This window comes from Ochotona princeps, chromosome 9, assembly GCF_030435755.1.
Source record: "Ochotona princeps isolate mOchPri1 chromosome 9, mOchPri1.hap1, whole genome shotgun sequence".
In the NCBI taxonomy this organism is placed as follows: domain Eukaryota; kingdom Metazoa; phylum Chordata; class Mammalia; order Lagomorpha; family Ochotonidae; genus Ochotona; species Ochotona princeps.
Window position 1 is genome coordinate 26,002,462 of NC_080840.1, and position 26,668 is coordinate 26,029,129.

Sequence of the window (26,668 nt, forward strand, 5' to 3'; positions counted from 1 at the left end):
TCAGTGATGAAAACTGCACTTCTAACAAAATTGCATGCATTTTCAACAACTCACTCATGTTCATTGATATAAAGTTCTGCCAGTTCATGCCAGGCTTCTTGATCTCCAACAAACCTGGTAGAAAAGGAAAGGAGGGGAAAATAAGTGTGTGGATAGTCTGCAAGTGAACAGCATGAAGGCAAATAGAAAAATCAAATGCAAATTCCATTTTAATTAAAAAAAGATTTATCAGAATAACAAAACCAAATCCTCTTGTAAAACACTCACTGTTCCAGATACTCATTCAATTCCCGAATGGCCTCCACATTTTTCCCTTGGGCTTTTCGAATGGCAATCTTACGCTTTCTTGCAGCCTATGGGTTGATATTAATAAAGGATTAGGTCCTCATGATTTCCCGGGTTTTTGTAAAGAAGGTAATTTGGCTGTGCAAATTATTATCTCAATGCCAGTGAAATTCCATTGTAGAACCAATGCTTAGTGGGAGTTTATAAACATACCCCATGACATCCCACTGGGGAATTCAAACATTCCTCCAACAATCACATATGCTTTACTTTTGATGTGTATATTGTATGCATCGTTTCACCCACATAAATAACCATCCAGATTCTGATAATTACAAGCCAGCAGGGAACCCTAATCTTTATCCAACCTAAAGTTCTTTACTCTGCCTCATTCCCAAGATCTGTATCCTAAGAGGCAGAAGGATAGTAAAGATTAGGGAAAGAAAACTCACCATGACCAGCTGAATGTCATTATATACATATGCTTCTGAAACTTTTTACACAATTTTAAGGGGAAAAATTATGCCTGTCTTTCAAAAGATTATTATAGGTCCTCAGAGAAATAAAGCTTACATTTTAAATTTTAAAAAATGACAAATATAACAATCAAAACCATTTATTTACGCATACAATCAAATACACATCAGAAATGTATTGTTTGGCAATTACTGTGCTCAGCAATGAAAGTTTAAAAAGCAGACAATTCCTCATAGGAGCGCAGGCTCAGTCAGCCTCAGGAGAAAGATGCATTGCTTCAGCAAAACATTAAAGCAGTAAAGGCAATGACAGAGATTCCTTGTTGTTGTGACAAGCGAAGAAAGAGTTCCAACACAAACTGTGGTGCAGAGAAAGGGGCAGTATTGGAAATAAACAAGGACCCAGATGTGACAGCCGGATAAAACAGAAAAGGCAAGTAGACATTAAGAAAGCAAAACAAGAAGCTATATTTCGGACAGTCCATAATAGAAGAACTAATACATGAATAAAATCATAGACAAAAGTGGCACTGGAGATAATTAAGACTGTAAGTGTGACTCTATAGAGAACTTTCTAGAAAGGGGCCAAACAGCATATATAAATTACTAAATTTGCATCCTATCCACCCCGGTTTAATTCTAACAGAAGGATAAGCAATAAAGTATACTATAAGTACAAAGTTAAGCTTGTTAATTATTAATCTGATAAAACACACACAGTAAGACCCGGCACAGTAGCCTAGTGGATAAGTCCTTGCCTTGGAAGCGCCAGGATCCCATATGGGCACTGGTTCGTGTCCTGGCGGCCCCAGGTGCCATCCAGCTCCATGACTGAGGCCTGGGAAAGCAGTGGAGAATGGCCCAAAGCCTTTGGACCCTGCACCCACATGGGAGACCTGGAAGAAGCTCCAGGCCCCTGGCTTCAGTTCAGCTCAGCTGAGGCCGTTGTGGCTGCTTGGGGAGTGAATCATCAGACAGAAGGTCTTTCCCTCTGTCTCTTCTCTGCATATCTGACTTTCCAATTAAGAAAAATTATTAAAAAAAAAAACCCACACACACTAAAAAATGCAGAGCAAGTAAATTGGATAAGGCCTCTACAATATTAAGAGCTAAATACTGTAAGGTAGGGCCCTGCTTTGGTTCTGAAAAAATACCAGTGAATTTCAGATAAATAAGAGACTCTTAACAAGTAAGGCTGAAAATAATACAATAATGATAATATTTTCATAATTGAAAACATCTTAAAAAATTACATGCTTGATTATTTAGCTCATCTATCCCAAAGGTCTAGTGTAATGTCTGTCACAGACTAGGTACAGTTAACTATTATCTGAATCTCAACATATAAAACAATAAAAACACAATAAATCCAAGTTAAAAAATGAAAAATTCAAAAATAAAAATCTTAGGATACATGAAGCTTATTCACAAATCTCTACGGGGGGAGTAATATGTTGTTGGATATGTTAAATCTAAGATTCAGCATTATATCTTCTAATATTTTTTCTTCATTTTAAATTATTATGATATATTTATTTCCACTGGCTGTGAAATTTCCCTATCCCCCTCCCCAAGACACCTCCACCCCACTGTGCTCCCCTATATTAATTCTGTTTTATAGTTCTTCACAAGCATCCCTAAGTCCATCATTGTGGGCATGTACAATGACCGAACCACCATCTTATTGTCAAGATATATTCAATAGTTTTATTGGGAATCCATCTTTGATCTAGAAGTAGAACTGTATTCTACCTTGTATCCTCGTATATGAATATGATAGACTCCATCACACAGTTACTATGCAAAACCTTAAATGAAAAACCACAAAACAAAATCAACAACAGGAAGTAAAACAGAAATTCACAATGTCATGAAGTTAAATAATATGCCACTGGAGGACCAATGCATTGCTGAAGAAATGAAAACCATGAACCCTCCTGCAGAAAATGATGCCACTGCATAATCTTTGAGTCAGTTAAGAATTTAAAGTGAAACAAAAACAACTGTTTAAGAAATGAAAATAAAATCAAAAGCATCAAAATCGATCATATGGCTTCCACTGATCTTTGATGGTGAGATGAGTCTCCTGTAGGCAACAGATAGATGGGTTTTATTTTTTATAATCTAGTTTACTAATCTATGACGTTTAACTGATGAGTTTAAGTCATTCACATTTAGGGTTATTATGAATGGGTGGTAATTTGGACCTGTCACTTTAGCAATCTCATTATTACTTTTATTGGAATTTTCTTTACATCTGTCTTTGGTTTTGGTGGGTGCTAAAATATCATCTGTAGGGCAGGTCTGGAAGAGGCATATTTTCTGAGCTTTTCTTAATTGTGGAAGAATTTTCTTTCATTTTCAAAGACAAAAGAAAGTTCTGTTGGGTATATTATTCTGGGCTGACAAATATTTCCTCTTAGAATCTGGAATATATAGCTCCATTCTCTTCTGGCCTATAGAGTTTCCTGTGAGAAGTCAGCTGTGAGTCTGATTGGGATTCCTCTATATGTCCACTGATTTTTTTTTCACGAGCACATTTAAGGATCTTTTCCTTATGTCTGACTAAACAGAGCTTAACTATTGTGTGTCATGGTGAAGACTACTTTTGTTCAATCCTAACGGGAGTTCTGTGTCCCTCCTGGATGTCGTTTCCCAATTCTTTCTCCATATTAGGGAAATTTTCCTGGCTTCTCTTTCTGCGCCTTTTGGAACATCCATACTCAATATTGGCCTTTTTAATAGTGTCTCTAAATTCTTGAATTTTTTAGCTTGACCCAGCTTCGCTTCCAGTTTTTTATTTCCTCATTGTGACAAGAAATATCTTTCAATTCTGAGATTCTTCTGTTTCATTTATTCTATTACTGAGACTTGCCATTGAATTTTTAATTTGCCACATTGTATCCTTCATTTCCAATAATCCAGTTTGATTTTGTGTATTTCCTGTGTGACACATTCCTTACATTCCTTGAGCTCCTGTATGTGCTTCTCGTTATATAAGCTTTATAACAAGTTTATCCCCCATTTCTTCTAAGTAGTCTTCAGTTAACTCTGTCGTTAGCAAAGCCTTTTGCTCCCCTGCAGGAGGGCTTTTAGGAATATTCATTGTGTCTCTCTTCTTCTGCTCTTGGTCATTGCAGTTCTGCTTAGCAGAATCTTCCCTTCAGGGCAGGTTTCTAAGCTGTATCACTCACAGGTCTACAGGTCAATTTTACCGATTATGTTTGGTACCCGGTTCTTTGTATGCAACCACTTACGCCAGCCCCTCCAGTAAGTTTCCGGTCCGTATTCTTGTATTATGCTTCCACCATGGTCTCCATTGCCCCAGCTCCTGGCTCACCAGTCTCCACCTCTTACAATCTCCTGCTGAGGCTACACCATTGTCTATACAAACTTTCTCCCACTTCTGGTTGGAGCAGTTCCCAGAATTAGGGAAACTCCAGGTGTCCTAAATAATTAGTTGTTGGTGACGCTGACCTTGCTGGAACTTGCTGGCTGTTAGGTCTGAGGGCCACTCAGATGTATTCTGACCAGTACAATGTCACAGCTGGTATTATTTTCCTTGTGGGACCAGTGCAATGCACTGATCTGTAATTGAGTCAGCTCCCAGCTCAGTGCAAGTATAGCTCACTGTTGTCTCAGCAGTTTTTGCAACACTGTACAAAATGGCCCCTGATGTGCCACTACTAGGGTTCCTGATCTGTTGGCCATTAGGTCTAGGGGCTACCCAGACTTATTTTGGGTGGAACCTGTAGGATGCCACCTTAGTGCAATACACTGAGCTCAAAATGAGTTCACTCCCAGCTTAGTGCATGCTCAGTCCCGTCCGTCCCACAGCCTTTGACTCCCTACACAAAACGGCACCTGATGAGGCTCTGGGCTGTGAAATCCACCCTGTTCCTGCACCACCTGTTTGGGGTATACTGCTCTGTCTCTGCTGCTGGTCGAATTGAAGAGACAGCTCTTTGGGTTCACCTTCTGAGATCCTGCTGAACTCCTCTTCGCACCTGGCTGCTGGTGGAGCTCTGTCAGAGGATCTCAGTTCACCACTCATCTAATGTCACTTGGGTACATGATCACAGCAACACCACACGGTTATCTCTACTGCTTTCCTGTGTCTATCAGTTCCCAGGTGCCCCTGCCACCAGCCTCTCCTCTCCTATTTCCTGGAATGTGCCCTCTTTGCTTCACTCTGGCCAGTGATTCTCCATTTGTTGAAATATGTCCTTACCCTATTCTGCCATCTTGATTCTCCTCTACCTTCTTATACTCTAAAGTTTAAAACCAACTTCTAAAAGGTAACTGCTTAGCTACGCAAAACCAGTTTTCCTAATGAAAATATACTCGACAGTTTCAAGAAAAATCTACTTAGCAATCACTATTCTAGAGATAAAATTTGATTATTAAGTCATAACTTCTTTGTTAAACAACAGGATTTTCCAAGTTATTTCTTTTAAAGAAAAATAACACCGCAATTTGGCCCAAGATGCTTCTATATTTATCATGATTGTTTTAACTAGCATTAAGCAAGGACTTCATTTTTAGCCAAACAGATTAACAAGAACCAGATTTACGCTCCTGCCTAAAACAATCTAAGAACTGGATTAAAAATATGCAATCACCATTTATAAGGTATAGGGTATCAGGCAATGAAGCAAAAACAGGTTAGCTTGATTTTTATTGTTTTGATCATTGTCTTCAGTTTCAGGGGTGCTGTACAGGCAGGGAAACTCAGGTTGAGCCCAAACATGTCCCACAGTTTAAGGGAATGAGCTGAGAGTTAGAAAATTAATGATGCTAGAGTTTGCCAGTATTAGAGAAGAGAGAAACACATGAAATAATGACTGTGCAGCTTGGCAGATTCCCCCCTTGAGTGCTCAGCTCTGGGCTCACCAGTACACTGCACACTATAGCAAACTACCCAAGGACAAGGAATGAACCATCAAAAAGATTAGCAGTAAGAGTGCCAAGCACTCGCATGGGATTGAATAGCAGCTCTTCCACCACTAAGACAAAGTATTCTGTCAGGGTGAGCTGAATAAAGAACCCAGGAAAAAATGGCCTCAGGAAAGAGGAATAATCAGCCTTAGTCTAAACAATGTTGTAATCCTAAGTACCTTAACTGTGTCACAGCAGAGAGCGCAAGAATAGTTGTAGGCAAAGAATTCAAAAATAGACAGGAGCCAAGAACTTTTGATGATGATGGCTTTTGTTTACTATCTTGATCATGGTAGTTTCAAAGGTATATATAAAGATCAAAACAATCAAACTAAATATCATACATACATTCACTTTATACTATGTCAGTTGTATGTCAAATTAGTTAAAAACAGGAATAGGCAGACTGAAAGTTAAGTCATGAATATTTATAAACTTTCATTTTGCATTCCCCCTATCCTTTGTCTCCTGTTTAAAAAAAAAGTTAGTGTTTCCATAATCTTTCTGTATTTCTGGTGTGGATCAATATTTACAAGTTGCTATTTCTTAAAAACAGCCACTGTCCTACATTTGTAATTTGAATACTTGGAGTTGAAATGTCTGTTCTAAAAAGCACTTAATATAAATGCAATCAATTCCAACATACATCATTTAAAATCTTAAAAGCAGGGCAGGTATTGTGGTGCACTAGGTTAAGCTGCCATCTAAGATGTCAGCGACCTTTATTGGTACCAGGCTAGAGTCCCTACCACTCCATTTTTTCAATCCAGCTTCCTGTTAATGTGCCTGGGAAAGCACCCAGGCATTCAGTTTGGAGACAGGGGCAGAGTTCCAAGCTGCGGGCTTCAGCCTGGCCCAGGCCCAGCCACTGCAGCGATTTGAACTACACAGTGGGTGAGCTTTCCCCCACCACCAATCAAATACATATATACATACATGTGTAAATCTTTTAAAGCCTTAAATCCTTGTCATTTTATTTAAACACTTAATAAGCACAGGAATATCTAATATATCTTACATTAAATATACAACTATACTACAAAGTCACTGGCTCAAGGAATTAAGACAAAGATGGAAAGACATCTCAGTTTCTGTGATTCTCACAGGACAGTATTGGACACTGAAGTATAAACACATTTCAATAAGTTTATTAAAAATGGAGTAAAAATATAAATTCATCTAAATAAAAAAAAACCCTGAAGGTATATGTGTAAGGGATCTTCAAAACTTCACAGAAAATGCATATTATGAAAAACTATGTTTGGGACCAGCATAGTGGTGCAGTGGGCTAAGCCAATGGCAATACTACTAGTATCCCATTGAGCAGCAGCTGGAGCACTGCCTGCTGCCCTTCTAATGCAGCAGCAGCTAATGAAAACAGTAGGCTCCCACACCGGTGCAGAAACCTCGCGGGGGCTGCATGTTCTGGTTTTGGCCTGGTTCATCCCTGGACAATGCAGCTATTTGGAGAGTAAAATCAGTAGATACTTCTAACTCTGCCTTTCAAATAATCAAAATAAATATTTTTTTTTAAGATTTATTTGTATTGGAAAGTTAGATATACAGAGAAGAGGAGAGACAGAGGGGAAGATCTTCCATCCGATAGTTCACTCCCCATGTGGTCACCAACGGCCGGAGCTGAGCTGATCTGAAGCCAGGAGACCAGAGCCTCATCCGTGTCTCCCATGCGGGTGCAGGGTCCCAAAGCTTTGGGCCGTCTTCAACTGCTTTCCCAGGCCACAGGCAGGGAGCCTGAATGGGAAGTTGGGCTGCTGGGATGAGAACCAGCACCCATATGGGATCCTGGCATTTGGAAGGCGAGGACTTTAGCCACTAGGCTACCACGCTGGGCCCAAAATAAATCTTCAAAGAAGAAAGCTATAGTCGAGCTTCAAAATTTTCTGCACTAAAACATATTTATTTTAATTCTTTTTCCATTAACTTTTTGAAATGTACTTATAGGCATGAACTGTACAGCTGGGAAGAATTTGAGGAGCAGAGAGTGATAATTAAATCTCTTCAACATACACAGAATCAGTTCAGGCAACACAGCAAATTCTAGGACTTGAAAACTGTTTCTCCTCCTACAGGTCTTTTGCTTTCTGGACATTTGCTATTCAGTAAGCAATTCCTTATTTATATAAAGAACAGACTGTGAATAATCAGAAGCATCCTATCTTTCGAAAGTCACGTTAAACTTTGAGTTTGAATTTGTAACCAAATAACCAGAATAAGATCCAAAAAGGTTTGTTTCAGTTGTTGAGCTTCACCCAAAACACACACAAAAAGGCCTGTAATAAAGCCCAATTTGTTTATCAAAGCTCCCCTAGTACAGCATTTTGTAAATAGAAAATATATTTAGAAGATTTAAAGAAATAAGTAAAAATGAAAGTCTGACAATGGTAAGATTAGTGAAATGCTGAAACAACCGGTTGTCACGTATATCATACTACCTAGTCTGAATCCCATTCGTTACAACTGTAACTTTATTCATGATTAACACCTTAAGCTAAGGAATACACTAAGCCTCCTATTAAGAGCTGCCTACCCAGTAGTGACATAATTTTGGGTAAATCCCTTAGATTCTCCATGATCCTGTTTGCCCATAAAGATAATATCTGGAAAAAAATGTGATACATAACAAGATGACACATGTAAAATGCTTTGGTTCAGTGATGGTCCATAAACGTTACTTTTTACCATCATAATTTTCAATTTATTACCCTTTTTTCCACCACTTTCCTCATATCACAACCTTTCTTTGTAGAAAGCTGAAGTATTATTCTGAAGAATAGAAAATGTATCTAGATCATGTAAGCTCCTCTTTTAAATGATCATGCTACATTTTTAGATCAAATTTTTTAAATCATAAAACTTAATGATAACTGCACTCTGTCCTCCTAAAGAGTAGATTTTCTGCTTCACCAACTCAAATAATTTAATTGTTGCTCTAACTGGTATTCTAAACTAACATTCTGGAGGTATTCCGAATGCAGTTTCAGTTCTGAAAATGCATCCACTATAATGAGAACTACTGTACTTAAGGAATATTATGACCACAATTAATTCCATTCTGGTCTCAAGTTACAAAAGTCACAAATGACCAAGTTAGAGAACAATATTGAAATAGGTATTATTGTACACCCTGAAGCGGAATGAACTAACTAAACATATACCCTACTTACTCTGAGACAGTAGTAAAAAGCAAAACAAAAAGTAAATTATTAGCATTTAATTTTTAGAATAGCTCAACAAAACAAAAGCTATCTTTAATCCTGACCTTTTGCCAATATATGGTTAAGCAGCAAATGAGTATTTTGGAGACCGTGACATCTTAGCATTTGAAATAAGCGCATGGCAACACCTTGATGAAAAGAGAGTGGTGCACTTCATGGGACTTCTTTTTCACTAGTACCTATGGTACTTCAGAAGACATGGTTTTATAACAACTTTTAAGTTTTGTTTCTATATATTAGTAAAGTCAGACAAACAGAAGAATTTTTTGTAACAGACTTTCACCTGCCAAAACTTTCCCTTGAATTTTCTATATTGCAAGAATTCTTAGAAAATAAGAACCTAAAAATTTGCAGAGAAAACTCCCTTAAAATGAGATAATAATAAGTAATAAAAATAGAAATTCATTATTTATGCAGGATATCTACTGCAAGGAACACATGAAAATTACTAGAATACCAAACAGAGTAATCAGGGAGATTTATGACCAATAACTGAAGTAACGGGCTATACAAATTACACATTTCAAAAAAAAGAAAAATCCCTGTGCTAATATAATTACTTAAAATAACTTACCACTGTTTTAAGTATTAAGCATTTTGGCAAATTAAAATTCAAGTCATATCGACACATTGCATGATTTTTTTAATACTATAAAGAAACAGGTGTAAAATGAGGGAAACTTTCCATGGGTCATTATTATGCGCTAATATGCAATGTTTCCAACTACAATAAAAACCTCAATCTCTTGCTTAAAAATTCAAAAATTTCTGTTTTACTTCAGACGCATGTGTGCATGGCAATAACGGTATTCTCCATTAAAATTACTAAAACATATATAAATTTTCTCTAAATTTTCATTGTATAAAATGGAAGCCTGAGGAAAGCTTTTATACTAATGTTAAACTGATATGTTCTCAAGTTAAAAAAAAAAAAAAGATCGCACTACGGGATTTTTTTTTCAAAATACAAGAGTTTATATAGACATACTTAGAACATTCTTATTCAAAATCAGGTACAAGTGGCTACCTGAAGGAAAACATGGAGTTCACAGCTACACAGGTGCATATCTTCTTATTCATATAAATGAGGTAGAAAACGCAAAGCCAGAATACCTTCACTATTTCACATATTACTAAGATTATTTCTTTAATTTTTCATGAAGGCAAGTAAAATATAAATACAAATAAACTTGATGAAAATTTTCATAAGCTTTGACATAATACAAAATCACAAATTTTTAAGGTTTTTACGAAAATACATAGTCAACCCTTTCAAATTTCTACCCAGTTTTATTCTAGTAAGAGAGCTTCTAGAAGTTAAATTTTACTGGAAAGTTTCAAATTTATTTAACATGAAATGTGGTTCACCATGAACTACTTAAAATAAAACAATAAAGCCTCATTCCAAATGTATCTTTCCATTACTTCTTGAATGAATTAGTTTTTCCTTTTAAATTTAGCTTTTGATTATCTTAAAGACAATCGGCAAACTTACAGTGTTAGTTGGGTCTTCCTGTAAAATTCGATCATACAGCTGGATAGCATCATCATATCTATTTAAAAAAAAGAAAACATCAAGAATATGAATGCAAAATAAGATAAATAGATTCAACTAAAGCGTTGGTTAAAGAAAATTACAGCAGCTTTACTTAAAACAGCTCGAAACTAGAAACAACTCAAATATCCTTTTAAAAAGACTGCAGTAAAATATATTTACATTTATTTATACAATCAACCATTACTGAACAGTTACCAAACATACACAACCCAAAAACAGAAATCAGACCAGTAGTTGCCTGGCACTGACTATAAAATCACACAGAGCTTTATAGCAGGACAGAATTACTGTTTTAAATTTACTTTTACAGTGAACGAACATCACCTATTTTATAACACAGATTTAGGAACATAATATTTTCCATCCTATTCTCCATCTTCTCAGAATGCCCCATTTATACTCCTCCTTATTTTTACATTTTTGTTAAGATTTTTTTATTGTCACAGGAAGTCAGATTTACAGAGAGAAGGAGAATGAATATTTTTTGCATGTCTTAATTTCTCACATTTGTTTTAATTTTTTTTTTTTTGTCACAACTTAAGAGACCTTTATCCAAGGGGCAGGTCTTGTGACAACAGGTGCTTATGACACCCAGCATCCCAAAGCACTGTGGCTGATTCAAGTCTGGGCCACTCTGCTTCTAATCAAGTTCCCTGCCAATGCACCTGGGAAAGCAGCAGCAGATGGCCCAAGTGCTTTGGACCCTGCTACCAATATAGGAGAAAGACACAGAGTTCCAGGTTCCTAGCTCCTGCTTAGCCCAGCCCTAGCTGTTTCCGGTATTTGGAGAATGAACAAGTGAACAGCAAAGCTGTCCTTTGTCTCTGTCACTCTGCCTTTCAGGTAAATAAGCTTTCAAAAAAAGAGTTAAGTTCAAAAAAATAAACAGGACAGGACACCCCACTAATCCAACTGACAAAAAAAGCACAGCAGAACATAAGAATTAACATATCAAAGATGAAAAGAGGACCATAACAACAGATACCACAGCTATACACAGAATAATCAAAAATTACTACAAGCAACTATACGACAACAAATTAGAGGACTTCCAAGAAATGGATAGATTCCTGGTCTCATATCACCTACCAAAATTAAGACATAAGGCAACAAAAAATCTAAATAAACTTATAACTGAGGCAGAGATTGAATCAGCGGCATAAAAAAAGACAGTTCAGACGCCTTAATCTTTGCATAGATTAGTACAATACCTAACAAGGTGTTTTCTTTATTTTTATTTTTTTGGAGACGATTCATTCTAAACTCATTATTAGTCATCTTAGAGATAAATTCACTTGTTACCCTTAAATTTCTGTTTTCCTTGGACCTTCAAATCAAACTCTTTAGTAGAGCACATAAAAATCTTAACACACACCAGTACCTGTATCTCAGCTTCAACCCATCAAGAACTCCATCACAACGTACACTCCAACTAAAATAACTCCTAAATCTATTTCCTACAAATGTATAAAATGTTTCAAACTGATCACATCTTGGTGAGCTGCAGGAGGGAGCATCCAGCTTGGATCCCGATCCCAGCCACCATGTGCTCATGGTGAGCTGGCTTGGGCCCACCTGGATTCGGGAGCTGCTTCCTTTTGGGGTGAGTACACTGAAGGGGTGAGTCTCCGGGACTGAGTGGGTCAAGGGCCCACCCATCGCCCTCATTGGGCAGGTGGACGGGATTGGGGTGGGGCGCAACCTTGGGCCTGCAGGTTTAAACTTCAGCAGCCAGGAGGCTGCTGTGGGCTGCAGGAGGGAGCATCTAGCTCGGATCCCGATCCCGGGCCACCATGTGCACATGGTGAGCTGGGCCCTGACGGCCAGTGCGCCATTTGGCGCCAAGCTGTGCCTGCTAGCCGCCCGGCCGGGGATCTCTGGGGTATTGGTTGTCTGAATTGTTGCTTAGGTAGCTCCAGGATGACCACACTATTTCTGGGATCTTAGTCAATCCTAAAGATTCCCAGTGCCACTAACTCTTCCTTTGAAGAACTTCTAATCACTTAACAATGCTGAGCTGTGAAATTGGTAATGGAACAAGATGTACTGGGCAGGACTGAGCAAACCTTAGCCTACAAGCAAAACTAGAGATCAGTATGGAGCACAGGTCATACCGAGCTAGGCTCTTGCACCTACTGGTCCTCAGAGCAACCACAGGCAGGTGCGTGATTTACGGCTAGGAACAGGCCCAATTGGGGAGGTAACGAGAAACCCTAACTGGGCTGAGGTTCCCACCAAGGGGTGCGTGTGCTGGAATGGGGGCTGCGTTCTATCTAGGAAACTGTTGTAGTCACCGAGGCACTAGTGTGGGCTGGGACTGGATGCACCAGGCCAGTTCAGATCCCAACACCAGCTGCTGTCATGGAGAACCAGGGTAGATGTGGGACTCATTAGGCTTGGTCTCAACCCCCTACTGAGTCATGTGTGAGCTGTATGTGGGTATGGACGAGCCATGGCTGGGCTGAAACATCCAACAACAAGAACCAGAATGGGGTGAAGCCCAGCCAGGAAAAGCCACTGTTCCTGCTAGGACAGGAGGTGAACTGAGTAGCTCTGGCTCATGGACCCCTGGTATGCGCAAAACCTGGCATTGGGAGGGGTTCTGATGGAGGAGCCTGGGCAACTCCTCTGGCAGGACACAGTCCCTGCAGGTAAGCGCAAGAAGCATGATAGGAAACAGCCCAGAGTAGGCCATGGAAAGTTTCCCACTGGCACACATTCGGCATGGGTCAGGGGCAGACTAGGCTGAATCAGTTCATGTCATCCACTGGCAAATCCGATCACCAGAACAGAGTGTGGGTTGAGCCGGGTTTGGTCACGACAAAACCAGTACACATTATGGAATGCCAGGGCGTGGTTGCCTGTTCCAGATTTGACTGCAGCACCCAACCAGCACACGTGAGATCCAGGAAGGGAGGGGCAGAGCTGGCAAGGGGATTAAGGGGCTGGTCCCCTCGCCAGACAACTACTCCCACTGGAGAGCTTGGGCTGGGATGGGGACAGACCAGACTAAGCAAGGCTGCAAGACCTGTGCGCTGCATGTGGACTAGATCAGGGAAAAGCCAGGCTGGGCTGATTATTCCTGCTGGTGCAAGCATAAATTAGAGTAGGTGAGGGATGTTTGGGCTTAGCCACAGCATCAGATGGCAGAAGCTGGCACTGGTGACTAATTCTGTCAAGTCAAATCACAGAACCACCTAAGAGTACATAAACCGGGACAGAGAGACCTGGGAGGGAAAAAGTGGGTTCCCCCTTCTTGGGTCACTACTCCCGCGGGAGGGCATGAAAACTAGGACGGGGGCTGGGGTGGCTAGACAGAGAGGCACTCAACAACACCCATGAGGGCTGGATGGTTGAGTTGGTTAGATGGAACTAAGCTTTAATACCCACTGACAAGTACAAGAGCCAAATGGGATGAGGGACAGACTGGTCTTCTGCTACACATACTGGCAAACCAGGGTAGGGGGCGGGCCTGGTGGGGGTTATTGTGGGTCGCCCCAACTAGGCTGCAGCTTCCACTGGTTGATGTAAGGGCCGAACCAGGCTGGACTGCAACACCCATTGGGTCCAGTGCAACTCGGGACCGAAAACAGAACCAACCCAGCAATTGAAACCACCAGCTGATCAGGATGATGGACTGTGCCGGGCTCTGTGCTTGCTAGAACATACAAGAAACTAGTCTGGGAATACCTCAAAGTTTCTTTGGAGATCTCCCCAATCGAAATGCTGGACTCAGAACTCTAATCAAGAAAAGACAGAAGACAGAGCAGATCAATCATTCATCTCAGCTATATGTTGGCAGCGAAATATGGGGCAAATGGAGACTTTATGATGGACCATATCAATCAGTGGACGACCTCATCGAGCGAAACTGGCAGCGATTCATAACCGGAGAACTATTAACACCACTCGAGCACGTATCTCAGAGCATGCCACACATCCGGGACTTGGAGTGGGTGGGAAACCGGGTGGGGCTTCTCCCTCAATATTCCCCTTTATCTCAGATACATGATGGAAGCAATATGGACATAATAGTATTACCCACTTCCCTATCCCCCTGAACCTTTTTTTTTTCTTTTTCTTTCTTTAAATGTAATTAACTATGTAAAGATTGTCAACAACAATACAATAAAATAGATTAAAAAAAAAAAAGAAAACTAAAAAAAAAAAAAAAAAAAAAAGACTAACTCCCTAAGGCTAAGGATCAAGATGCCTCCCACTTGCTTCGTTTTGAAGTATATTTACATATAAATATGAGTGGGAACAAATACTGAGAAGATGGAAATATTTTATTTATGAAGAGTAAAAAACACAGAACAAAAACAAGTAAGTTGCCCATCTGTAGCTTAGTTGATGCTAGAACTACGATTTGAAGTTGAGTTTAGTTCAAAGCACAATCCTATTTCATTAGGTTAGAGACAGAGAATGTATTATACTCTTATATTAAATTGTACTTCCTAAGAATAGCTGGCAAGTTTGGTCATGAGCGTAACTAACAAACTGGAGAGTTCAAGAGCAAAAGGACCTTGTACAACCAATTAATGACGTGCCATAATGACTTAAGTAGGTTGATATTTGCCATTTTTAAACGGAGTCACACAGTTCCAAAGATCTGATTACCTTTCCATGGCTTCAAATCTCATGCCTGTTAATCGCTTGACTCTGTGACTGCCAGGGAACTGTCTTCTCAACTCCTGAAGACAAAACTGAAAAAACAAACTTTTTTTAAAGCATGCAGAATAATTACATTTTACATATACTAAATAATATACTAAGTAAATATGAAATAACATACAGTCTTCAGTGTAATTCTTGAATAACGTCACTAGTGCCACCAAATATCGTAAAGTCAAAGTAATCAGTAATGAATAATGGAGTAAAAGGAAAACAGGAGATTACAGTGATGGTAATTCTTTTTCAAAAATCAACCATGCACTTAACTAAGAAAATCAGCAGACTGGGACACCCATTAATGACTCTTCAAAAGCCATCATATTACTCTGCCTTAAAACTGTTTCTGGAAGCCACAGTGGTGGTGGAGCAAGCTAATTCTCTGCCTGTGGGACACACATCCCATGAGCAACAGTTTAAGTTACAGCTGCTCCAAACCTGATCATATGGCCCATATGGATAGTAATTCCTGTCTCAGCTGCTTCACTTTTCATCCAATTTCCTATCACTAGCATGGAAAAATGTGGAAGAAGGCCCCAGTGTTTGAGCCAGTGTTACCCACAGCAGAGACCTAGAAGAAGCTTCTAGCTTTGGCCTGGCCCTACTCAAGTCATTGTGGTCATTATGGGAAAGAAACAGTGCATATAAAATCAATCTGTGACTTTCCAAGAAATAAACTTTAGAAAGAAAGTATGACTTAAGATATTATACTCCAAATTATCTATTCAGTTATAACTACTCTTAAGAATAGCATTCAAAGCCAGTTACAAACAACATTTAATCCAAACCACATCCTAAGACTTAACTTCTTATATATAACTCATGAAGCTAATTAAACATGGGATAAAATTTAAATACCTACCAAGGCCAACTCATCCCGACCATGGTCTAGGGCCGCAATCATCACCTGCTCATATATGATCCAAACTAGATACATAAAGGGGGGAAAAGCTGAACTTAATTTAACATTTACTGAACAAATTACATTTATGAATTCATCTAGCTTCTGATATTTTAAGAAAATTACTTATAAATAAAATTATTTTATCTCGCAATTTCCACAATTAAAGAAAGTATCTCCATAAGCTGTCAGTGAAATAAAAGAGTCAAACATCCTTTAAAGTAAAAAATCTGATTATTTCATATCTTTACTGTTGTGAAAGACGCTTTATGAAATACATTTCGACTAGATCAGAATGTCTTTACGAAACAGAATGGCTAAATGGTTGACAGCCTTATGAACTTGATAAAAAAACTCCACTTAGCAACTTCACTACTACCCACAATTTTTAATCTTTTCAAAATACAGAAATTTCATAGAAAAAAGTCATCGATAAGACTGATACAAAAAGTACAAAAAAGCTCAAAAGATAGCTTTAAAACAAATGCAATCATAAATCATTAATAAGACATGCAATAAGCCTGAATGAAATAAAGAACTTACTGTCATCTCCAAGTTTAGACGCATATTCATTAATCAATTCTTCTCCAACTTCCACAATTTGTTCACTATTTCGTGAGTTTTCTTCTCTCCATTTTCTCATTTTGTCTCGCATTTCTGAAAAAAAATTTACACACATTCTCACACTCATAATCTGGCAGATGTCCAAAACCTGATGAGAAGAAACCAATGTAGCATTCTCACTCTAAAGGAACCTGACCCCAGTAAATTTAGGTTCATAATAAACTTCCCAGACTGTGGTGGTATTTTACAGCAGCATAAGTGGAATCAAGAAAACACTAATGGCAGAAATATGACTTGAATAAAAGTATCTAATCCAGCCCAGCTCTTGTACTGTACTGCACTGAATGCTAATCTCCCCACAAACTGTTATGCTGAAATTCTAATATTCAATGTGATGGCATCTGGAGGAAGAGAAGCTACGAAGATCAAACCATAATGAATGTCACTAAAAACGGGCACAGAAGAGCTGCTATTTTCTCTCTGTTCTCTGCCATGTAGGTTCTATTAGAGACTCAATCGGTTAGCAGGCAATCCTCAAGAGTTCCCAGCCAACATTTACTACAACATCTAGTCAGGGATAACATTTGTCAGAGCAGCCTGAACTAAGATACACAGTTAATGTAGAATTAACTGTCCAACATAAATGCTTTGTTACTCTTTATACTGAAAACCTGACATACTCATTTAAGTATCACCTTCTGTCTATAGACACTGATGCTGAATAGCTCTGCACAGCTGAATGAAAAAATTGTTGAAAAGACAATTATAATGAACAATGTTTGGTAACCTGAGGAATAAATATAAGAAAAACATGAGATTGTCACCTTTTATGGTCATTAAACTTAGGTAGAAGGCCACAAAAATAGAATAAAACAAAATTTATAATTAGGTAAAAATAGACTCCAACTGAATTTCATTTACAAAAGTGGCCATACAATTTATAAAATCATCAGAAATTAACCTATGGTTAACCTATGATTAATTTCCTAATGAACCAACAAATCAGGTTGCCTTTCAATTCAAACAGAAAGTAACCTTCTCATGAGGGCTGAAAAGGAAAACAAGGATATAATATCAAAACAACTTCTGGTAATTTGGAATTAAGGCAACAGCAGAAATCAGAAAATGAATGTAAAAGACAAATGAGTTTCTAACAAGTCTTTCATTTCTTACAAAATAATTCAAAGCTTGTTTTTAAAGATGGAAGAGAACAACCAAGAAACACTGAGTAAAAGAAAAGCAAAATTATTTGACCTGTATACTAAAACAGTAAATCTGGTATAGAAAATAAAAACAGAAGATAATCTGGGAAGGAATAAAAAATTAAAGGAAGCGAATTCAGAAAAAAAAAAAAAGAACAATGACTCTGGAGGCTTAGTTTCTTTTTTTTTTTTTTTAAGATTCACTTATTTATTTCAAAGGTAGAGTGAAAGATAGGAAGAGACACAGTGACCAAAAAAAAAAAATATATATTCCATCCACTGACTGACTACACAAAGAGCCACAATCTCTACGCTGGAGAGGCTGAAGCCAGGAGTCCAGAGCTCCATCCAGGCCTCCCAAATGATGGCAGGAGCCCCAAAACTTGGGCCATCCTTTGCTGCTTTCCCACGCGTATTAACAGGGTATTTGGTAAAAAGTAGGACAGCCTCCTGGGAAACTCCTGCCAGGACACAGTCCCTGCTGGTGAGCGCAAGAACCACAACAGGGAGCAACCCAGACCAGGTCAGAGAAAGATACCCACCAGCATACATTTGGCAAAGGTCAGGGGCAGACCAGGCCGAACCAGTTCACATCACTGGCTGGCGAAACTGAGCACCACAACCGAGTGTGGACTGGGCCAGTTGCAACACAAACCAGTGCACACTACAGAATGCCAAGGTGAGGTGAGCTGTACCAGATGTGGCCTCAGCGCCCAAACAGCACACGTGAGAACCAGGGAGGGAGCGGGCAAATCCAGCAGGGAGAATGTGGGCTCCCCTGCTGGACAACCACTCCCACTGGATAGCACTGGCACTGGGTGCTAAACCTGCCAAGTTAAACTCCAGAACCACCCAGAGAGTGCATAATCAGGGAGTGGGAGTGGTCTAGGAGGGAAGTAATTAGTGGACACCTCCCTCTTGGGCTACCACTCCCATTGGAGAGCAGGAAAACCAGGACAGGGGCAGGGGTGGCTAGACAAAGAGGCACTGGCTAGTATGTGTGTGGGCTGGATAGTAGGGTTGGTTGGATTGAACTAGGCTTAAATGCCCATTGACACATACAAGAGCCAAATGGGATGTGGGACAGACTGAACAAGTCTGAGGTTCATACTGGTATGCATGGTAACCAGAGTAGGGGCAGGCCTGGTGGGGGTTATTGGGGAGTTGCCCCAACTAGGCCGCAGCTCCCATAGGTTTGTGTGAGGGCCGAGTATGAAATGGGCAGGATCGAGCTGCACTGCAACACCCACTGGTTCGTGTGAAAGACAGGGCTGGAAACAGAACTGATCCAGCAATTGCAACCACCAGCATGTGCATAAGCTGACTGGGACAACTGACTGTGATGGATCCTATATTGGCAAGCACACACAAGAATCAGGTCTGGGATCACCCCAGACAAAGTTACTCTGGTTATCCCTGCAACTGAACGGCTGATCTCAGAATCCCAACCATGAAGAGACTATGTCAGCCAGTGGATTCTGAATAGATTTCATCGTGATTGAAACACTGAGACTGGCAGCAATTCAAACCTGTTGAACTATCAAAACTGCTTGAGCAGGACCCTCGGAGCGTGCCTCACATCAGGGACCTGGGATGGGTGGGAGGCTGGGAGGCTACCTTTATTTCTCCACTGATCCCAAATACAGGGGGGGGGAATGATTTAAAAAAACAAAAACACAAACAAAAAACTGAGCTAAACACCTTAAGCTTTGCCCTGTAAGATTAGACACGATTAAAAACCATTTAACAATAAACAAAGAAAAGGTAGGGCAGCCAAGACTTGAACAGGTGCTCCAATAATGGGTGTTGGAACTGTACATGACACCTTGGCTCACTGTACCACAACACCAGCCCAAGGACAGACTTGGTTTGAACCTAAATCAATGAGTAGAGATAAAACACCGATAGCCCAGGGCGTGCAGCTAGGGCTCAATATATATAAACATTTCCATGAAATAGCTGACACACAGTGAGGATTAAGTGCCAGCGCTCACCCTGTGAGTTAAACAGTCTAGTCAAATACATGAAATCAAGCAATAATAACAGATACTGAGGATGCAGAAAACTAGGCATTAAAAAACTACATATGAACAACTTGATGCATCCAACAGAATTGAAGAAATTACCTGCCACTTCAAAACAATCAATAATAAAATAATAACAAAAAAGCTAGTGCACTTCAGAAACAGGCAAAGGACCTGAACAGACTGCACTCAAAAGAAATACTAATGGTCAACAAATATATAAAAAAATTCTCAATGTCATCAGCCAAAGGGGAAACGCAAATCAAAAGCCACAAAGAAACACTTGGCTGCTATCACAGCGCCTATTATTCAAAAGGCAGCGTGACAAGTGCTGGTGAGGACTGAAGCAAAGGGGAACCATGAATGTGCTGCGAAGATAATTAATGCAGCCACGGTGAAAATCAGTGCTAAGATTTCATTCAAACAAACAAAAAACTAAAACCAGACTTCTCACACGATCCGGCAATCCTACAACTGGGTACATACCCAAAAGAAATGAAATCACTGCCACAGAACGGCTGGAACTGGAAGACATCTGTTTAGCAAAACAAGCCAGGCACAGAAAGAGATGCTGTATGTTATCTTTCACACATAGGACTGAATTAAGAGAGAGAGAGAGAAAGAGAGAGAGAGAGAGAGAGAGAGAGAGAGAGAACAACTTTGTATCAGTTTTGCTGCAAATACATTGTTTGATGAAGTTTTGCATTAATATCTCTCAAATTCATGGGCATTGCATAACACTGTAGTTTTGATTTTTTAAGATCTATTTCTTTTTCTTGGAAAGTCAGATTTACAGAGGAGAGATAGAAAGATCTTCCATGAGCTAGATCACTCCCCAAACGGCCACAACAGCTAGAATGGAACCAATCTGAAGCCAGAAGATTCTTCCGGGTCTCCCACACGGGTGCAGGGTCCCAAGGCTTTGGGCCATCCTCAACTGCTTCCCCAGGTCACAAGCAGGGAGCTGGATGGGAGGTGGAGCTGCTGGGACTAGAACCGGCGCCCACATGGGATCCTGGTGTGTACAAGTAGAAGATTCAGCCACTAAAGCACTCCAATGGGTTCCAGTGTCGTTGTAATGATTGCATGACTTTTGCTATGGAATGAAGTCAAACTTCTTTTCTATTGATTATTATTTGCAGCTCCTGCTGATCTTTCTGCTAGGAAATGATCTCTATTTTTTATCTTTGAACTCTATTTAGTAAAGCCATTAGGCCTGCTGCCATAATGTAAACTATGGTGTTACCTAAATACATATTCATAAATACGTATAGAAAAAATTTCCATGCCTAAAACCCAAAACCTGAAAAGAGAGAAAAATACGAAAGATTAAAATTCCTGAAAAAATTGTTCACAAATATCTAGATATAAAGAAAATGTAAAACTGAATGAAGCACATGAAAGTATAAGTATTTCTGAAAAGCCCATAATTTTATGCAGTTAGACATCTAAAATCTATTTTTTTTGTTTTCATAAGATATTCCCCCCTTTTTTTATTAATTCGTTAATTACATTGTATTATGTGACACAGTTTCATAGGTACTTGGATTCTCCCCACCCCTCCCCAAACCTTCCCACCATGGTGGATTCCTCCACCTTGTTGCATAACCATTTTTAAATGAAACCAAAAGATAATTTTAAAAGATTGGCAGCCCAAGATCTACATGAAGGTTATAGAGTCATGAAATCTCACAAAGTAAAATTACAAAACAAAAACAGAAAGCTCAAAAGTTGAAAAGAAAATTACTGAACCCCACACTTCATCTGAAAATTTCCAAAAAACTATTTTCCTCACATTATAAGCAACGGTGGGGGGTCGGGGGAAGGGGGGTCATTACCCAGCAGTTTAAAAAGCTGGTTGAAACATGGGTCTCCCATAACTAGGTGGTTGGGTTCAGTTCCTGATGCTCCTGACTCCAGCTTTCCGATAGCGTCCAGTGCACTGAACCCTGACTCCCTCATCAGACCTAGGCTGAGTTTCCAGCTCCTACCACCTGTCCCAGCCCTGGATGTTGCAGCCACTTGCGAAATAAATCAGGAGATGGGAAATTTTTCTTCTCTCTCTTCCTCTACAGCCTTTTCTTTGTCTCTACCTCTCTATTTTCCTTCCCTCTCTCGCTCAAAAAAAAAAAAAAAAAAAAAAAAAAAAAACTTAGAAAAAAATGAGCAAGAGAAATGCATCAAGCTGTCAAGACAAAAATGTTAAAGAATAGAGTCACTATGTACACTGAAAGAATGACAAAAAATAAGCTCACAAAACATCAAAACTCTAGCATACCATTTCAAAATTATTTAAAAATTTGATATAGCATATAAAATCTATTTGAATTTGACGATCTCATGAACAAATGAAGGAATTCTTGACAGGGTCAGAAACAAACTAATTTCAAAAACTAAACCAGAAGGAACACACATTTAAATAAACAAAGGATTAAAAATGTAAATGTAGAAAATAATTGACAAGAATGTTTCAGACTATGACAAATACTTATTATAGGCAAAGAATATCCAACACACACATGAAAGGACTCCCTAATGAAGAAAAGCTGAGAAAAGACATGGAATACTAAAACCTCCGATTCAAGAAAATATCACAATACAGAATACTTACATCTAAATATTGAAAATATATATATATAATATACTTAAGGATATCAACCCTGAAAGATCAATACCATGGTATAGCCAAGCAAAATATGTGGCCAGTTAAAAAAAAAATTAAAGAAAAAAAGGGGGGGGGGGCCTGCTTCAGACAGGGGATCTTCTGGCAACCTAACCTTGAATTCCCAGCCTAGGTAACTGTGAAAAGTAAACTTTCATTCTTTATGTGTTACTCAGTCTCAGATATTGCATTACAGCAGTACAAATGGACTAAGTACACAAAGAGCTGTATAAACTAGTGACAGTATTAATGTATTTTTCTAAGACTGCTGTAGCTATTTATCATAAAACAGGAATTATGGGATATGCTAGTTTTGTCAATGTGCTGTGTTCACAAATACTCTGTCTTAAAAATTTGAAGTTGCAATGTTAAAAAAAAAGTCAAGCAAATAATCCAGTGTTGAAGTATCAGTACAAACTTCTCCAGCACTGACCTTTTTATTTATTTAAGCTTATCATTATTATTTTAAGATTTATTTATTTACTGGAAAGTCAGATATACAGAGAAGAGGAGAGACAGAAAGATCTTTCGTCCACTGATTTACTCCCCAAGCAGCCACAATGGCCACAGCTGCGCCAATCCAAAGCCAGGAGCCAGGAGCAGCTTCCGGGTCTCCCAAGCATGTGCAGGGTCCCAACGTTTTGGGCCATCCTCATCTGCTTTCCCAGGCCACGAGCAGGAAGTTGGATGGGAAGCAGAGCTGCCAGGACATGAACCGGTGCCTATAAGGGATCCCGATGTGTGCAAGGTGAGGACTTCAGCTGCCACACTACAGTACAGGGCCCGGGCACTGACTTCAAATATGTATGATACTTCCCAGCCATGACAAACTTCAGAATGTAGCACCCAGACTGAGGTGTTGAAATGCCATTTCCCAATAAAACACATATGAACTTCTAAGTCAAATATTTACTTTCAAATACAAGGCCAGACATGAGTAATGATTTGAGAACAATTTTAAAATGCAAGCAGGTAATTACTATAAAAGTCAGGATAAGGCTGATGGGGAAAGTGAGAGCACCACAAACCGGAACGAGGTGCCCACCTGAAAGGTACTTCCAGAAATAACAAAGATTTGTTTCTTGGACTGGGCAATAGTTTCTGACATGATCACATTATAACAAAGCATATTTTTTCTTTTCATTTAATTTTTTTTTAAAGATTTATTCATTTTATTACAGCCAGATATACAGAGAGGAGGAGAGACAGAGAGGAAGATCTTTCATCCAATGATTCACTCCCCAAGTGAGCCGCAACGGGCCGGTGCGCGCCGATCCGAAGCCGGGAACTTGGAACCTCTTCCGGGTCTCCCACGCGGGTGCAGGGTCCCAAATCTCTGGGCCATCCTCAACTGCTTCCCCAGGCCACAAGCAGGGAGCTGGATGGGAAGTGGAGCTGCTGGGACTAGAACCGGTGCCCATATGGGATCCCGGGGCTTTCAAGGCAAGGACTTTAGCCGCTAGGCCACGCCGTTGGGCCCTTTTCATTTAATTTTATAGTAAAGATACTTAACGTTCTTCGCCTCTCCCAAAACGAGAGGAAAAAAACATGGGGAGGACAAACTTTTAACACTACAGATGAAAGAAAACATTTAGTTTACCAATGAAAACACTGAGAGGTTCAAAAAATATCTAGGTGGAGCAGAAATGTATTTTCCTTTAAACTTTGGAACAAAAGTTTAATAATAAAGAGCTTATATTTGGGAAATGATCCAAAATCTACCAAAACCAGCTTAAACACACGTTTCCTGTGAATAACCGAAAAATGATTGTTGATATAGATCCAAGAAATTAAGTTATCACTACAAAAACATGAGTAAAAACAAGTGGTTTTCAGATGTGATACCTTAAAAACATAACTGAACACAAATTCTCAAACTCCTCTGTCAGGATGCAGTCCCTGCAGGTGAGCACCAACCAAGGCTGGAAGCAGCCCAGACCAGGTCAAGATACAATACCTGCCAACATACGTGTGGGACAGGTCTGGGGACAGGCCGGCTGGCAGGTACATAACACCTTTTGGCAGATCTGAGTACCAGGACGGGGTGCAGGACAGGCCAGGTTGGGTAGCAACACCAGCCAATTCACATCAAGGCCAGGACTGGGGACTGGCTGAGCTAGGCTGCAGGACCCACCAGCAAGAGCTGGAACTGGAGGTAGACTGGGCTGAGCCAGGCTACAGCATCCACTGGTACATGCTGAGGTGAGGCGGGCCAGACTGAGCTGCAGCACCCACCAGCACACTTGAGACCAGAGGGTAAGGGGGTGGTGAGGCCAGTGGGGGGCTGAAAGGGCTTCTCTGCTGAGTCACTGCTCCCACTGGTGAGCATAAGAGCTGGAATTGGGAACAAAACAGGTCAGGGCTACAACACCTGTTGGCCTCCATGTGAACTGGGTTAGTGGGAGAACCAGGCTGAGTTAACTGACTGTACTCACTGGTGCATGCAGAGGCCAGAGTAAGAACAGGCTGGTTAGTGTTTACTGCAGCACCACGTGGAAAGTGCAAGATTAAGGACTGGGAATGGGCCTAGTATGGAAAACAGTGGGCACCTCTCTAATGGGCTGCAACTCCACTGGTGATCATGAGAACCAGAGCTGGGGGCAGGCCTGGCAAGATAGGCAATGGCATCCATTGCTATGAGTGTGGGCTGGATAGTGGGGTCAGCTGGGTTGAGTTAGGCTTCAACGTCAACTGGCATATACAAGAGTTGAATGGGATGTGGGACAGACTGGACCAGTCTGCTGCACATATTGGCAAGCACAGGAACCAGGGCCGGGGAAGAGCCTAGTGGAGCTTATTGGGGGTCACTCTGACTAGGCTGCAGCTCCTGCTGGTGTACATGAGGGCCAAATGTGTGGTGGGCAGGGTTGCACGGGGCTGCAGCACCCACTATTTTACTTAAGAGATGGGGCTGAAGACAGAAATGACCCAGCAATTGCAACTACCTGTATGTGTGTAGGTTGATGTGGATGACAGTGCTGGACCCTGCACTGGCAAACACACAAGAGTCAGATATGTTATCACTTCAGACGAGGTTCCTTTGACGATCCCCCAACTCAACAGTTGGACTCAAATTCCAACCATGGAGAGAAAAGCAGGATCTGTGGTCTGACCATGGAGTGCATGTGTCAGAGCTGGGCCTCCTCAGTAGCTTAGATGGAGTAGTGGATGGCATACCCAGATGCACATAAGAGGATATGGCAATCTGCTGGCGCGTGCAGAGGACATCTGGTACCACAGCAGAGGAAGGAGGGCAGAACTAATTGCTCAGCTACCCCAGCCAACAGCCAAGTGTTGACAGCAAATATCTGGGCCAAAGGAGACTCTAAGGTCGATCATGTCAGCCAACGGACTTTGGAAGGATTCCTCCTCCTCAGATCAGCAAGATCAACAGCATATCAGAACTATCAAAACCACTTGAGAAGAACACTAGGGCATGCCCCACACTGGGGACCCTGTGATGATGACATTAGATTGCCCTTCCCCATCCCCAGGTACTGAGGTGGTTGGGAGGCTGGGTGCGGCTTTTCTCCTTATCTCTCCCCTTCCCCCAGATACAGGAAGAATAAAGAGAAAATTCTGAAAAAAAAAAAACCACCCAAATTATCTAATCAAATCATCAAATGTTACAGTTTGCATACAGTTTTAACTACCAAAATAAATAGAAAAAGAATGTAATGACCTTGTCATTCATTTAATGATTAATACAATATCAATGTTGAAAAAATTTTTTTCTTCCACTTAGCAAACAAAAATCAGAAAAAAATAGGGCTACCGTATTCAAATCAAACATATCTAGGAAAATACTAGTCTCTTAACAGTGTAGCTGGCTAACTAGAATTAAAGTAGAGAATATTATCTATCTAACCTCTGAAATTGTTGACCCTGATAACTTCTTGTAATCTCAAACTGTGATCTTTATAAAACACAGACAGTATGCTTTGTGAACCAGAATTCCATCACCAGATACCAAACCAGGCAGCCCCAGCTAGGATCATAAATCTCCAAACCAAGAGTCAAAATAAATCTTTTAAAAGTACACCATCTTAGGTATTTTATTGCAGTAACAAAAAGCTAAATACTCTCATACCTGCCATTCTTGCCTTTGCTCTTCATACTGGATTTAAAGCAACGCTCAAAACACTACAGCT

General features: G+C 40.1%; 1 protein-coding gene across 1 annotated transcript in view; it reads right to left on the minus strand.

Annotated features, from left to right (window-relative positions):
• The window catches only part of EMC2 (ER membrane protein complex subunit 2), a 51,929-nt gene that overhangs the window by 16,200 nt on the left and 9,061 nt on the right, over positions 1 to 26,668 (minus strand). The window contains exons 2-7 of the mRNA XM_058668550.1: positions 16,609 to 16,722; positions 16,027 to 16,091; positions 15,114 to 15,199; positions 10,431 to 10,488; positions 268 to 353; positions 55 to 114 (exon numbers count right to left, since the gene is read on the minus strand). Coding sequence (XP_058524533.1) covers positions 55 to 114; positions 268 to 353; positions 10,431 to 10,488; positions 15,114 to 15,199; positions 16,027 to 16,091; positions 16,609 to 16,722 — 469 coding nt within the window. The remainder of the gene's footprint in view (positions 1 to 54; positions 115 to 267; positions 354 to 10,430; positions 10,489 to 15,113; positions 15,200 to 16,026; positions 16,092 to 16,608; positions 16,723 to 26,668) is intronic.